This window comes from Tamandua tetradactyla, chromosome 1 (genome assembly GCF_023851605.1).
Source record: "Tamandua tetradactyla isolate mTamTet1 chromosome 1, mTamTet1.pri, whole genome shotgun sequence".
NCBI lineage: Eukaryota > Metazoa > Chordata > Mammalia > Pilosa > Myrmecophagidae > Tamandua > Tamandua tetradactyla.
Window position 1 is genome coordinate 22,772,651 of NC_135327.1, and position 13,940 is coordinate 22,786,590.

The window sequence follows — 13,940 nt, forward strand, 5'->3', positions numbered from 1 at the left end:
TGGGGGGCTTCTGGGGTGCTGTATGTATTGAATATCTAGATCTAATACTATATATCATGTGAGTGACTATATAAGTAAAAATACACTGACCCGTCCACTTAAGATTTGTGCACTTAACTGCATCTATGTTAAACCTCAGTAAATGTTAAATAAAAGTAAATTTCAATCAGCTATACAAAATGGTAAAGCAGACTTTGTCAGTGAGAAGGCAGTCATTGCAAAATTTTCAACAACATAGAAATGAAACGCTAAGAGTGCTGTGCGTGTCAGTAGGAGCTGCCAGTACCCCAGCCTTATGAGAAACCATCGCCCTTGGCCAGAATAATTCAGCACCAAGGACAGGGCCACCACCACGCCCCACTCCCCATTTAAAGTCATGCTCTACCGCTGATGAACAAAACATTCTGGACTGGTGTTTCTCTGCAGCAGAGCGCCCTGTTTCTTTTTGCCATTTAAATGATTGTTTAAAATCCAATTTGTTCAAGAACACTCACAGCTTAATTTTGGTATTTATTTTTAAGTATCAAGTGAGCAATATGCAATAATATTGCTGCATTTCCTTCTGGGGTCTTTTTTCTATTTTCTTGTATTATTATTATTATATATATATTTTTGCTATAGCAAACTTTAAAGGCTTTTAAACCAGCTTGCCAAAAATCCTTCATGCAAAATTTAATTTAAACAATGGGAAAGCAATGAGTCACTATTTCTCAATTTATAAAACATACATGGTCTTTGAGCCAGTGACTCTACATTAAAGAATCTCTCCTGGAAATGTGTGCAAAGACAAGAAAATTCATTTAATCAATTCAATCATCGGTGGGCAGGGGAGATTTAATTTTTGCTGTACCCTCTTTAGTATATTTTAAAACATTTCTTAGCAATGCATGTACACTGTCTTTTCTGGAAACTAAAACAAAAATAAAGTTAAAATTTAATTGTTAGGACATGTCTGAGAACTTTCACAAAGAGGATTCAGTTTCAGGGGATGGAGTCCCTAGAAGTGAATAGCCACTGGACAGGTCTGTTGGAAGGTGGGTGCTTTAGGTGGGCTGGTTGTTTCTGGGGAAGGCTGAAGGCAAACCAGTTCCCTGCCCACAACCCCACCCCCCACCCTAGGTTTTGGGGCTGAAAAGCCCCTCTCCAGGGCAGCAGTGTTACCTGTTTGTAATCCTTCCAGTTCTGCTGGAAATTCACACTGCCGTTCTCACGGTGCTGGATGACAGTCCACCCACCTCCACTGACCTCCATGTCACAGAACACCTGGAGGGAATGGGTGGTGTGGGGGGAATTCCTTGGAGACAGCCGGCAGCCAGATCTGGGCCAGCCCAAGTGGGGCTGGACAGAGCCTCATAGAGTAACAGGTGAGCCTAGTGGTCAGCGGGTATCCAAGAGATGCAAGTTCAAATCCACCCACCCATCCACCCACCGTCACCATTTCTCTAAAGCAGTGAGAAAGTGATGCTCTCTCAGAGTCTTTCTTTCCTCATTTGTAAAATGGAGATGTTCATGCTTTAACCTCTTTGTACCAAATTTTCTCACCTTTAAACTGGGCTTCTTATGTGGATTAAATGAGTGAGTCATGCAAAGTGCTTAGAACAAGGCCGGTGCATGTTAGAGGCTCAGTACATGGGGGCCCTTTGTTCACTATGATTGCGGGGTGGCTGTAAGGCGTAAACATTGCTGGGTGTAAAGTACTTAGCACACAGTACCAGGCTCTTTTCAAGGCAGTGGGGATACTGCTGTGGGTAAAACAAAAACAGTTCTTTCAGAGTTTACTATCCATTTGCAATTATATCTCACACATTATTATTCTGGCTAGTTTAGTACATGTTCGATAAGAACAAACTTGGTGCCTGGTCTTGTACTACATGAACCAGAATTGGATCAACCCTTGGGGCTGGCTTAGTCTGGAGAGGGCTATGATGGGGCAGACAGACTATGACACATGAACTATCGGGAAGTTGGTGGGGAAGTCCCCAACAGGGTATAACTGAGCAAGCCTGGAGGCCTCCCCAGAGGAGATGACATTGGAACAGGACCTTGGATGATAATGTCTGCCAGGTAGAGACGGGTGCAGAGGCTCTGAGATGGGAAAAGCCCACTGTGGGAAGGAAGATTAGTGGTATCTCCTATGGGGATAGTAGAGGATGCAGGAAGGGCAACTGAGGCACAGAAATGGGAAGGTCCAAAGCGAGTGAAAAGCAAAGCTGAGGCTTGGGCCCAGATTTCCTGCCTCCTAGGCTGGCTCTTAACCCTATCAGTGGTCCCCAAATATCATTCATTCACACCTTCCTGGATTCCACCATAGCTGACTTAATTGAACAGCCTATTTACATTAAAAAATGGTGCCCTATATTTTTACTTAAATGAATACTTAAGTAAAAACATATTCTAAGAGAAAATGTGTGTGAGAAAGAAACATGTGTGAGAAGACAATCTACAAAGAAGCTGAGCCTTTCTTGAAATAAGCAGAACGGTTGAAAGGAATTTAAGAAAGGGAAAGTCTGGCTAGTTGTTCCCCACTCTTCTGCTTCTAGGCCTGGATCATAAAACCTCTCTCTTGACCCTCCGTGTCCCCACCACCCTCCATGCCCCCTCCCCACCGCCCCATCTGATGACGAAGCCCCCAAGCTCAGGGCAACCTTGGGAGTCGCTCCCTGAAGATGGTGGAGCCTCCATTGGTCCTACTAAATTCCCAAGTGGAGCAGAGCGCCCATCCCACCTTCTACTGAACTATATGTGACCTAGAAATAAACCTTGTGTCAAGACCCTGGAAGTTCATGGCTTGTTACTTCAGCTAGCATCACCTTAACCAACACAGAACTACTTCCTGCTATTCCATCTAAACCTATCTTTGGAGAAGCAAAGATTTATTTCCAATGCCGGGAACTTTCCAGCTTAACCCCATGATCTGGCTCCCAGGAGCCCCCTAACCTTCCTGGGCTCTGTCACATTGGCCACGTGGATGGTGTAGATGCCGCTGGCACTGGCCCCAAAGCGCTGGATCTCTGCACAGTCCTGGAACACCTGCTCAGCTGCCTTTGTAGAGGCTGCAGGGGGACAAAGCAGAAGGCAGTTGGAGAAGAGTTAGGATGAGAGGAAGGGGCCAGGAGACACTCTGGCCTGCTCTGTGCCAGGCTCCAGGTTGGTAGGCGCTGAGGACCTGGAGATGAATCAGACCTGGGAAGGCTTCCTTCCACTGAGCCGGAACCTGAAGCTGGCCAGTGGGAGAAGGGGAAGGTGTTCCAGGCAGAGGGAACAGTATATGCAAAGGCTCCAAGGTGGGAGAGGTCCAAGTGTGTGCAGAAAAAACAGGGTGCAGGGAGGGGGGCTGAGGCTGAAGCTAGGGTGGGCATGGGGATGATGACCCCATGAGAGTTGCAGCTGCGACCAGAGAGAGCTCTGGCAGCTCGATGAACCAGAAAGGACTGAGGCCAAGAGTTCAGCAGGGATCAGGTCAGCCTTGAATACCGGGCTGAGGGGCCCAGGCGTCTGAGTGAGGAAGTTCATGCTGGTCAGAGTGTGGGGTGGGGTCTGGAGGGGATGAGACCTCAAGCAGGGGGTGAGAGAGGAGGCAGTTAGGGTCATCCGGGAGAGAGGAATTGGGGCCTGAGCTCCAGTGATGTACTTCCCTATTTCATACAGGAGGAAACTGAGGCCCGAGAGCCAGGTGACTGGCCCGAGGACACACAGTTGGGTGGCAGAGAGCCTTCCCTCTCTCCAGATCTCACGGGGGATTTGTCCTGGGTGATCTCTCAGGTGGGAAGCCAGGGCTCCTCTCCACAGCCCACCCCTCCAGCTGGATCTTCCTGAGGCCTGGGGGTGGGCTGCCTCCATCCTGCCTCCGTGGGAGCTGAGCAAAGCCTTAAGGAGCCCCTTCTTGGGACCACATGAGATCAAATGTAATGGCTGAACCCACCACATCCAGGGCTTCCAAGCCTGGCCTGGGAAAAGTAACTGTTGACAAGTAAACTGCAGGGATTTTAGATCTCTCTGACCCTTTTAGAGGGATTCAATGAGGGATTGGGGCTGTGATTCCACAAAAATCCAATCTCTCTGGGTAGGCAAGTACCCAAGGATGGGGCCCAGGTTTCAGATGGTCAAATACCAAACGCCAGTGAGCAGCGAGGAGGCTAGTGGGGGCGCGGGACTTCCTGTTTTGCCTTCACACCTGAATCTTGGAGCTGAGGGTCCCATAAGAAGGAGCCTGTTATTCTCATCTCACCAGTGGAATAACTGAGGGCCCTAAATCTAGCCCAGCCTGTACACAAACATTTCCTGGGCAGGGGGCTCCACGACCCCACCTGTCAGTCCCTCCTAGCTTCTCTGGGTCCATAGGAATAACAGCCCAGCCGAGCACGGGAAGGTGCTGGCCCAGAGGTGAGCGGGGACAGGCCAAGGTTATGGGGCAAGGCAAGGGCAGAGTGGAAGATGGTCTCGATTTCCAGCCACACTTTCTAAGGCTCTTCCACCCACCCCTTAGTCAACAACAGTAGTGACAACAATGGTCAAACAATAATAATAACAATAATAATGAAATGTCCACTATGTACCGTAGTGGTTCCTAGGTGCCAGGGACTGATGGGGAGACTTTAGAACCAGGTAAATTATTTTTGAGGAGCATGAGAAGGAAGGCGAGCTGGTGTTGATACGTAATGCAGTTAGGCTCTTTGGAACCCCTGGGCTGGTAATCTATGCACACTTTGCCCCCTTTTGGCCCTTGGCATGGTGCTGAGCCCCTTCACATGGAAGAAACCATCTCATCTGCAAAAGAACTCTGTGAGACTGGTGCTATTATTCTTCCCATTTTGTGGATAAGGAAAATCGAGGCTCTGAGAAGTCAAATGACTTGTGCAAACTCCCAGTGCCAGTAAGTGAAGGAGCCAGGACTTGAGCTCTGCTCCATCTGACTGCAAAGTCTTCCTACTCTAAGCCTCTCCTGGGGCTCAGCACTGAGCCTCTAGAAGGCTGGGCACCCAGTCCCAGCTGACAAATGCTGCTTCCTATGCCATGCATGGGTTAGGTCGTTCCCACCTGTGTCCCTGTCCTCTAACCCTGTCTGAACCAAAGTCCCTGCTGGCTGGTGCCTTGGCTCCTCTACTCATACCCAGTCCCCCCCTGCCATACGGGAAAGGGGCACTTATACCCTGCTGGGCTTCAAGCGTGCCTGGCCCTCTCCTTCTTCAGTTTTTCTGTCTTGACAAGGGAGACATACAGAATCCCCTTGTGTCCTTCCCAGTGACAGTGAAGCAAGAGAACAGGTCCTTGGGTAAAAGGTGCCACAGGTGAGCTGCCCGACACTACCTCCCACTCAGCCTGGGACTGGGTCCCAGCTGGAGACTGGGTTACTGGCGAGCCTGTGGGGAGAGGCACAGGGCCCTGGGCTGGTGTCTTGGGCTGAACCATAAGAGACCCACACATGGGATGCGTTTAGGCAGCCTCACTGCCAGGGCTCTGCACAAGCTGGTAATGGGTCCGGGGCACTCCCCATCTTGTGGTTTGGAAGGCATCCACCTCACTGTCTGCCCGTGGCTTCCTCAGGATTCAAACCCCAACCCAGCTGAGTTAGAGCCATGGCAGGATCCTCTGCCCAAATACCTGTCTGCCTCGATGCCTGGGGCCCCGTCACTACTGCTTGAGTCCTTTGCCCCTTACAGGTCTTCCAGCCTTCCCCGTGGAGAGCCCGCAGCAGCAGCAGCAGCAGGAACCCTTCCTCTCTCTCCAAGTCATCCTCCATTCCATCCCAGAATGAGCTTCCTGAATAGCAGAAGTCCCACCCTGTTCAGGACAATCCCTTGGCTCCTCACTGTCCTCAGTCAAAGCCTCCTCCCTTTAGCACAGACTTCCATGGTCTAGAAACTTCGGGACCGCTTCTAGCAGAGTGCACTGCTAATCCACAGCCGGCACTCCACAAACAGGCATTTCCTTTTCCTGTCCTCCAAGACCTACAGACAGGGGTTTGGCATTTTGCAAGAGACAGAGGCCCTGACTGTCCTGCTCCCAGTTTCCAGAAATGGGCATGGCACTGAGGGGGTGCCCGAGTTGTTGGCCATCCCAAGTGGGTCCCATTAGGAGGGGTCAGTGAGGTCTGGGGAGCAGCCACAGGCATTGTTCTCTCTTCTCAGAAGCTAGGGCTAGGGATGCCTCTTCACCTCTGCTTGGCCCTCTAGGTTTTAGGAGCAGGGGGAATTAGGGCGGGAGAAGCCCTTTGGGACTAAGGAGTCCAACCTCCCCATTACGTAGGAAGGGAAACTGAGGCCCAGGGAGGGGTAGTGACAAGCCCAGACAAGAAGAGTCAGAGAGTGGATCCTGAGACCCAAATTTGTCAGTCTGGGCTGGTATTGTTCTTATTACCTGTCACCTCCATTAAACAGATGGACAGGGACGACTCAGCTGTGCCCAAGGTCACCCAAAGAGTCAGGACACAGAGTCCTCTCAGGACTGTTGTGTCACCATCATTCTTACTGTTGCAGTTCCTATTTCACAGATGGGGAGACTGAGGTTGGAGTGGGTCAGGCCGTTATGTGATGAACCGGGAGGGTAAGCAGGGTCTCGCTCGCTGGCACCCCCCCACACCACCCCCTACCCCCCGGATCCTGGGCGCGCCCAGCTCGCTCACCCGGGCCCTGGGCTAAGACCCGCCCCAGGCGCTGCACCAACTGGAGCAGCTGGTGCTGCTGACGCTGCAGGAGGCTGGAGTTGCTGCTGGCGACGTGCAAGCTGCGCTGGAGGTTGGCGAGGGCACCGCTCTGGCGCCCCAGCTGGAGCCGCAGCCGCTCCTTCTCGCCGCGGATGGTGGCCAGATCCGCCTGCTGCTGCGTCTCCAGGGCCTGCACCCGCATCTCCAGCGCGCTGCGGGATGGGGGCGCATCGGCGTGAGCCGTGGGGGAGCCAGGCATGCTGCCCTCCCGCCACCGCGCCGTCCCTGAGCCCGGGGCGACTCCGCGGTAAGGCTGAGCCCTGAGGCTCAGAGAAGTAGAGCAACTTGACCAGGGTCACACAGCTCAGCGGTCCGTGCCCACTGTAAAAGCACCTCTATATCTGGCACAGAGTGATGGCAAAGAAAAGAGAGACCCGGTCCTGGAGTAAAAGGGCTTTCGGTCCAGTCGAAGGAAGAGATGGGGAGGGGAGGGACAGTCAGCAACAGGTAGGTGCTACCAAATCCCAAATATACACCACCACCACCCCCCTTGACCCAGCAGCCCACTTTTAGGCTATATCCTCCAGGGAGTGTGGGCAGCAGTCCTGGCTGGGGGATTGCTAGTACTAGGGAAAAGTGGAAACTGCCTAAATTCCCAGCAGCTGGACTGGCTGAGTCTATTCTGCTTTAGCCTCACTGGAAATGTTCTGAGCCATGAAGAAGAAGGAGGCAGAGTTCATATGTATGGGACTGGGAAGATGCCCTGATTTGGGGTCAGACTTATCAGGCCCATTAATGCCTGTTGTCTAAACCCCATGCCTGGGAAGATTAAAAAAATAGAATGAATACAGGTATTTATGTAAATAAAGAGTGATATAGGTAAATGTATAGAAAAAAGGCATGGAAAGACACAGAGGGTCACAGTGGGACCCTGTGTTATTAAGAATGTAAAAGAAAACTGGCTAAGCATTGTTACTTCTGCAGAGTGGATTTGAGTGGATAGAGATGGAGAGGAGGTGAGGCAGGGAAGTGGAGCAGACAGACTTTCATTTTTATTTTATACAGACCTCAGTTGTCTGATGAAGTTATGACAAACATGAGACATTTTTGTAATGGATTAAAAACAAAGAAGAATTTTTAAAAAGAAAGATGCTTTTGACTCATCTTGATTCTAGACATTTTCTCTTGTGGATTTATGCACACATGGTACAATGACAGATGTAAATAATATTCATCCTGGCCTTGGTTGGATTAATAAAAGATGGAAAACTACCTCAATATCCTTTAATGGGGGACTGGGGAAAATACATTTTGGGCCAGCTACTTCATGGAATGTTATGCAGCTGGAGAAAAGAATGGGCCGTTCCCTCATAGAGATTTATAGAACCGTTTCCAAAATAACTGAAAAAAAAAAAAAAAAAGAACCAAACACCCAACAACGTTCAGATGAGCAGTATGCTACCTTTGGGTTTAAAAAGGGTAAAAATGGAATATGCATACCTATTTATACATACAAATTTATTTGCATATGCCTAAGAAACCCTGGAATAACAATTAGAGAATGTCCACCCTGGAGGAAAGGGATTTTTGTCTATTTGCTTATTTTGTATCCCCAGCATCTGAAATAGTGCTTGGCACAGGATGTGAGCTCAAAAATAATAGCTGAATGAGTGGAAGGAAGGACACATAAGAAACAAGCAATGGCGGTGGTCTCTTGTGCGGTTGTGTGGGTGGATAAGGAACAGGATGGGAGGGAGACATTTTACTGCATGCTTCATTATGCTGCCTCATTCCCCACATTAAGAAAGTGTGTCCAGCCAGGGCAGAAGGAATTTCCCCTGGACCCCAAGTTATGCCACGGAAGAGAGAGAGAGTTTGGGCACAGTCAGGTTCTAGGATCCCGGCTGTCTCTACGTGTAGGGAGCTTGCTGATGGGATCCTCTGGCTTGTGGATTTCTAGGTACCTGTTGCTAATCCAGAGTGATTGACAGCGTCCCAGGCCTTGCCCTCCCCTAGCTTGAGGTGGGGGGATGAGAATAAAAAGGTGGACAAAGTGTCATTCGCTGTGCCCAGGCCAGAGGGAGCGGGGCCACCCTGCTGGCCTCACCCTGACCCAGCACGTGTTGGACAGGCCCGTGGCTTGGTCACTGTGTGGGTTTCATCTCCTCCAGACCCCTGGGCTCGGTAGATATTTTCTCCGCTCAGCTCAAAATCCCAGATGAAATCAGCCTCAGATGTCGGATTATCTCTCATCTATGCCTCATAACTATTTCTTTTCCTTGGAGTTTAAGGGCATTCCCCTTATGCATATTTGCTTATAAAAGCAGAGATGGTCTCTGATGGTGCAGCCAAGAAACTGATAATTGTTGTTGCTTCTGGGATAGGGACAAGGCGGAATGATACATGTGGATGATATCTCAGTAAAGTTAAAATTACAGAATAAAGGCATGCATTCATGCAGAAAGAGAGAGGGGAAGGAAGGAAGAAAGGAGGGAAAGAGGGAAGGAAAGAAGGAAGAAAAAGGAAGGAGAGGGAGAAAGAAGGTATCCTGAGTCCTAAGAAAATGGCTGTTTCCTGTCCCCATCCTGGGGCCCACTGTGGCCCTCAGCTTCAACCTGGATTCCAATCCGAGTCTTAATCCTTATCCACGCCCTGGCCTAGGTCCAGTACTAACTGCTCAGCCCTAAAATGGTCCTTCGCCCCAGGACGACATCCCCTGTCCCAGATACCAGCCTAGGTTCAGCCCCCAGCCCTAACCCCAGGCACAGCCCTGGCTCAGCCCTGGGACCCATCCACTCTGGTCCCAACCTTGACTCCACCGCAGCTCTGCCCTGACCCCCTTCCCCTGTCTTGGCCCTGTGCCAGTGCCCACCTGTTGAGGCCCTGCAGCTGGTGGAGCTCATGGCCCTGCAACAGCAGCTGCTTCTCCAGCTTGTTGGTGGACTGCGAGGTCTGCAGCAGCTGGATCTCCATTCTCAAGGTCTGGTTCAGGACCTGCCCGGCAAGCAGGAGGGGGTGGGGGGCCATGGAAGCCCGGCAGGAGCCCTGCCAAGCAGCTGTCCTCCTACCCGCGGGGTCCGCCATTTCAAACACTTGCTGACCTATTTCTCCCCCCCGTCATTAGTTCCTGTGGTCATTCATTCATTCACTCAAAAGCCTAACTGAGCAAATTTGCTCTTCCACTTCTTCCCCATCTCCACAAATGGCAGCTCCTCTCCTCCTGCTGTCCTGGCTCCCACATCCAATCCATCTGCAAGTCCTGCCAGCTCCATCTTCCAAAGGGGCCACTTCCTTTCCCTCTATGGCCCCCAGCCCCACTCCATGTCCACCCCAATCACCTAGCATCCTCGTCTCAGCTCTCCCTACTCCTACCCTTTCCTACCCTTTCCGCCATAGTTCATTCTCTACTCAGCAGCCGGGGGCCGCTTTTTAAAATGCAACCCCCACCCCCCACCCCACTCCAAACCCTCCTGTGGCATCACAACCATGCAGCTGAAAAGCCCCAGGTCCCTCAGCACTACCTGCCCCACCGCCTGGGCTCCCTCCAGCCTCACTGGCCTCGTTGGCATCCCTGGAGGCTGCCAGCCTGAACCTGCCGCTAGGGCTTTTCTCCTTCGCTCTTCCTGCTGCCTGGAATCCCCCTTCCCAGCACGCCTGGCTCCGGTCTTACCTTCCCCGTTGCCTTTGTGGTCTCACTGAAACCCAAGCCCTCCTGCTACTCCCCACGCACACCTCTTCTGCCACGCTGCTTTTCTCTTTAGGAGCATCTGTCATATATGTCATCATCTTGTACATTATCGTTGTGCTCTATTAAAAGGTAAGCCCCATGGGGGGTAGGGTGTTTGTGTCTGTTGTCTTGACTGCTATAGACTGGAAGCGGGCATCTCGAGCAGCGGCTGGCGCAGGCAAGCATTTTCAATAAATGTGTGCCCATCTGTCACTCATTATTCATCCATCCACTCACCTTTCCGTTTATTTGCATGTTCTTTGCCCTCCCCCTTTCCCACTATGGTCTAGTGAACGAGTGATTTCCCATCTTTTCCAATGTACCTTGAACACTGCGTTAGCTGCTGCGTCCCCTCTGCCATCCCTTGTACCCAGCACAGAACAGGGCACCGAGTGGGTGCTTGGGGGAAATAGTTTAGAAATGGGTGAAGGGACCAGGCCTGGGGCTTCGTGCTATGCACAGAGGATGCGATGCACAAATGGATGGGGATGGAGGGAGGCAGAAGCAGAAGATGGCTTTGTCTAAAGAAAGGATGAGGGGTGTGCTGCAATAATTAAATGGGAATTCACTGAGCTTCTACTCCATGGTTGGTGTTGTGCCGGGCGCTGGAGTTACCCAAGTAGAAAGCCCAGTGTCTGCCCACCTGGGGCCCACGGCCTGGAGGGAGACACTTTAGACACCGGCAGGGCCATCAGGGAGGGAGTACGGGGCTCACAGGCCCAGAGGAGGCCCCACCCTCACCGGGGGACAGGGGTCAGGGCAAGACGGCTGGGCCGTGAGCTGGCCTGGCCAGCCGCGGGCCTCCTTGGCGCCCACCCACCGGCCCACCGCTCACCCACTGGTACCTGAGCCTCCACGTCGGTGAGCTTGAGGGTCCGGTTCAAGAGGCTGGTGCCCAGCTCGAGTATGGTGGCCGTCTGGTTCTGGACCTCGTACTCCTGGGCCTGCTCCAGCTTTGACCTCAGGTTCATCTGGATGTACCTCTCGAGCTGCGGGGAGACCAGAGGCTGGGATCGTGGGGTAGGAGCTGGGGGAAAGGCTCCCGGCCCTTCTAGCATCTCCCTGGAACAGCATAACCCAACCAGGGAGGCCTTCCTACCTGGGAGCATGTCAGGCCAGACCCCAATCACCTCTCGCCTGGGTTCTCCTGCAGCCTCTTGCCTGGCCTCTCTGCCTCCACCCTGGCCCCACACACCGTCCATCCTCCCTCGGCAGCCAATGGGAGCCTGTCATACTGAACTCAGGTCACATTCCCTTTCTGCTCAAAGCCTTCCCAGGGCTCCCACCTCACTCAGAGGACCAGTCACAGCCCTCCCTGTGTCTGCGTGTTCCTTCCTGACCTGGCCCCCTGCTGCCACTCTGACTTCCTCTCCTACTCGTTCCTCCTTTGCTTACTCCATTCTAGGTGCACCGGCCTCTATGACAACCCTTCAACACAGCAAGCACCTGCCAACCTCTGGGCCTTTGCACATGCTGTTTCCTCTGCCTAGAACATTCTTCCCCCAGATATCCACGTGCTCCCTCCAATTATCACTCCCTGACTTGACTATATATATATATTTGTCTATTGTTTGCCTCATCCTCTAGCATGTCAATTCTATGAAGCAAGGCACTTGGTCTTGCTCACCACATTATCTCTGTGTCTAGTACGGTTCTTGGTGCATAGTAGATGCTCAATATATATCTGTTGAACGAATCGATGATAAAAGGGAGCAGCAGGGCTCAGAGCATTGCCCCCAATCTCATGCCCACTGACCAGCTTCCTGGGAGTGAGCCAGCCAACAGGGGGAGGGGACACATTTTCTTCCCATACAAGAGTCTGCAGATCCATCTGCCAAGCTGTACTTTATATTTTCTGGTGCCCAGATTTTCCATCTGAAAATAGGCAAGACTCATCAATCTCCAAAGCTTTTCTTGCTCTCATATTCTGGGGTCTGACGTGCTAATGTGCATTTCTTTTCCAGGGCTGCACTCTTTCCAGGAGCAGCAGTTGGTCAGGCGAGAAGCCAGGATCATGTGACAAAGGTGAGCAGTGTTTTTCTCAGGCTCAGGGCCCACGGAGAAAGCTCCTGCTGCCCTCCGCTACTTCCACTCCATGCTGCACATGCGCTGGCCTCTTGCCACCACCCCATCCCCGTCCTCGGCTCCTTCCCTTGCTCTCCTGCTCAATCTTCCAAGGGGGCCAGAAGGTCACACAGGGCGGCTCCCAGGACCCCTGGGGGAGACCAGTGCTCCCCAAAGAGAGGTAGTGACCTCAACTGGGGAGCCAGGCTCTGGCCACTTCACCCTTCATCTCTTCTCCCTGATTCCATCACAACTCTCTTTCTCCCCCTGGAGTGATTTTGAAGGAGCATATTCCTTGTAGAGAAAGGTTGGGTGGGGGTGGGGTAGCAGGTGGGGGGCTTGTATTGATAGAGCAGCGGTTCTCAAAGTGTGATCCGTGGATTGGCACCCCCTAGGAGCTTATTAGAAATGCACATTTCCAGGTCTCACCCCAGGTCTCACCTACTGAATCAAAAACTCTGGGTTGGTGGTTTTTCGTTTTTTGTTTTAATTATTTTTTATTAGCCAAGTTGCAAGTTTAGAGTAAAATCATGCAGCAAATTCAGAGTTCCCATGACTCTCCTCACACACACAGTTGTCCTTATTAAGACTTTGTATTAGTGTGGTAACTTTGTTACAATCAATGAAATGATATTATAATTATGCTATTAATTATAGTTCATAATTTATTAGGGTTCACTGTGTTGTACATGGTTTCCAAATTCTTTTTTCTTTTTTTTTTTAACGCTTTTTTAAACTGTGATAGATAACATATATACAAAAAAGCAATACATTTCCAAGCACATTTTAACAAGTAGCTATAGAACAGATTTAAAGTTTGGTATAGGTTACAGTTGTATGATTTTTCATTTTTTCTTCTAGCTGCTCTAAGACACTGGAGACCAAAAGAAATATCAATACAATGATTCAATAGTCATACTCACATGTTAAATCCTATCTTCTCTGTTATACTCCTCCTTCTCTTTTTTTTCTTTTTTTTGTGAAAAATAACATATATACACAAAACCAAAAATTTCAAAGTACATCACAATCTAAATTATCTTTATTCTATTAATATATATGCAAATAACCTAAATTATCCCCTTTTAACCACATTCAAAAAATAATTTGGTGCTCTTAATTACATTCACAATGTCAGGCTACCATGACCACCATCCATTATCAAAATTTTTCCATTACCCCAAACTGAAGCTCTGTTCCAATTATGCATTAACTTCTCATTCCTAAAGCCCCACCCCAGCCCGGGTACCTGTGTTCTAGCTTTTGACTCTATCAATTTACTTATTCTAATTATTTTCATTTGAGGGAAATCATATTAGTATTTGTCCTTTTGTGCCTAGCTTATTTCACTCAACGTGAAGTCTTCAAGGTTCATACATGTCGCATGTATCAGAAGTTCATTCCTTTTCAGGGTTGAGTAATATTCCCCTTGTATGTGTATATCATATTTTGTTCATCCATTCATCTGTGATGGCCACTTATGCTGCTTCCACCTTTTTGCAGTTG

The 13,940-nt window shown here is 50.3% G+C and overlaps 2 protein-coding genes across 2 annotated transcripts in view; one reads left to right on the forward strand and one right to left on the reverse strand.

The window, feature by feature from the left end:
• The window catches only part of FAM110A (family with sequence similarity 110 member A), a 61,626-nt gene that overhangs the window by 45,577 nt on the left and 2,109 nt on the right, over positions 1-13,940 (forward strand). Inside the window, exon 2 of the transcript XR_013156299.1 lies at positions 12,335-12,395. The gene's annotated coding sequence lies outside the window, so the exon portion shown is untranslated. The remainder of the gene's footprint in view (positions 1-12,334; positions 12,396-13,940) is intronic.
• ANGPT4 (angiopoietin 4) overlaps positions 1-13,940 on the reverse strand; it is a 48,020-nt gene that overhangs the window by 9,411 nt on the left and 24,669 nt on the right. The window contains exons 2-6 of the mRNA XM_077112108.1: positions 11,216-11,359; positions 9,516-9,637; positions 6,623-6,855; positions 2,938-3,053; positions 1,162-1,263 (exon numbers count right to left, since the gene is read on the reverse strand). Of these exons, the coding sequence (XP_076968223.1) occupies positions 1,162-1,263; positions 2,938-3,053; positions 6,623-6,855; positions 9,516-9,637; positions 11,216-11,359 (717 nt within the window). The remainder of the gene's footprint in view (positions 1-1,161; positions 1,264-2,937; positions 3,054-6,622; positions 6,856-9,515; positions 9,638-11,215; positions 11,360-13,940) is intronic.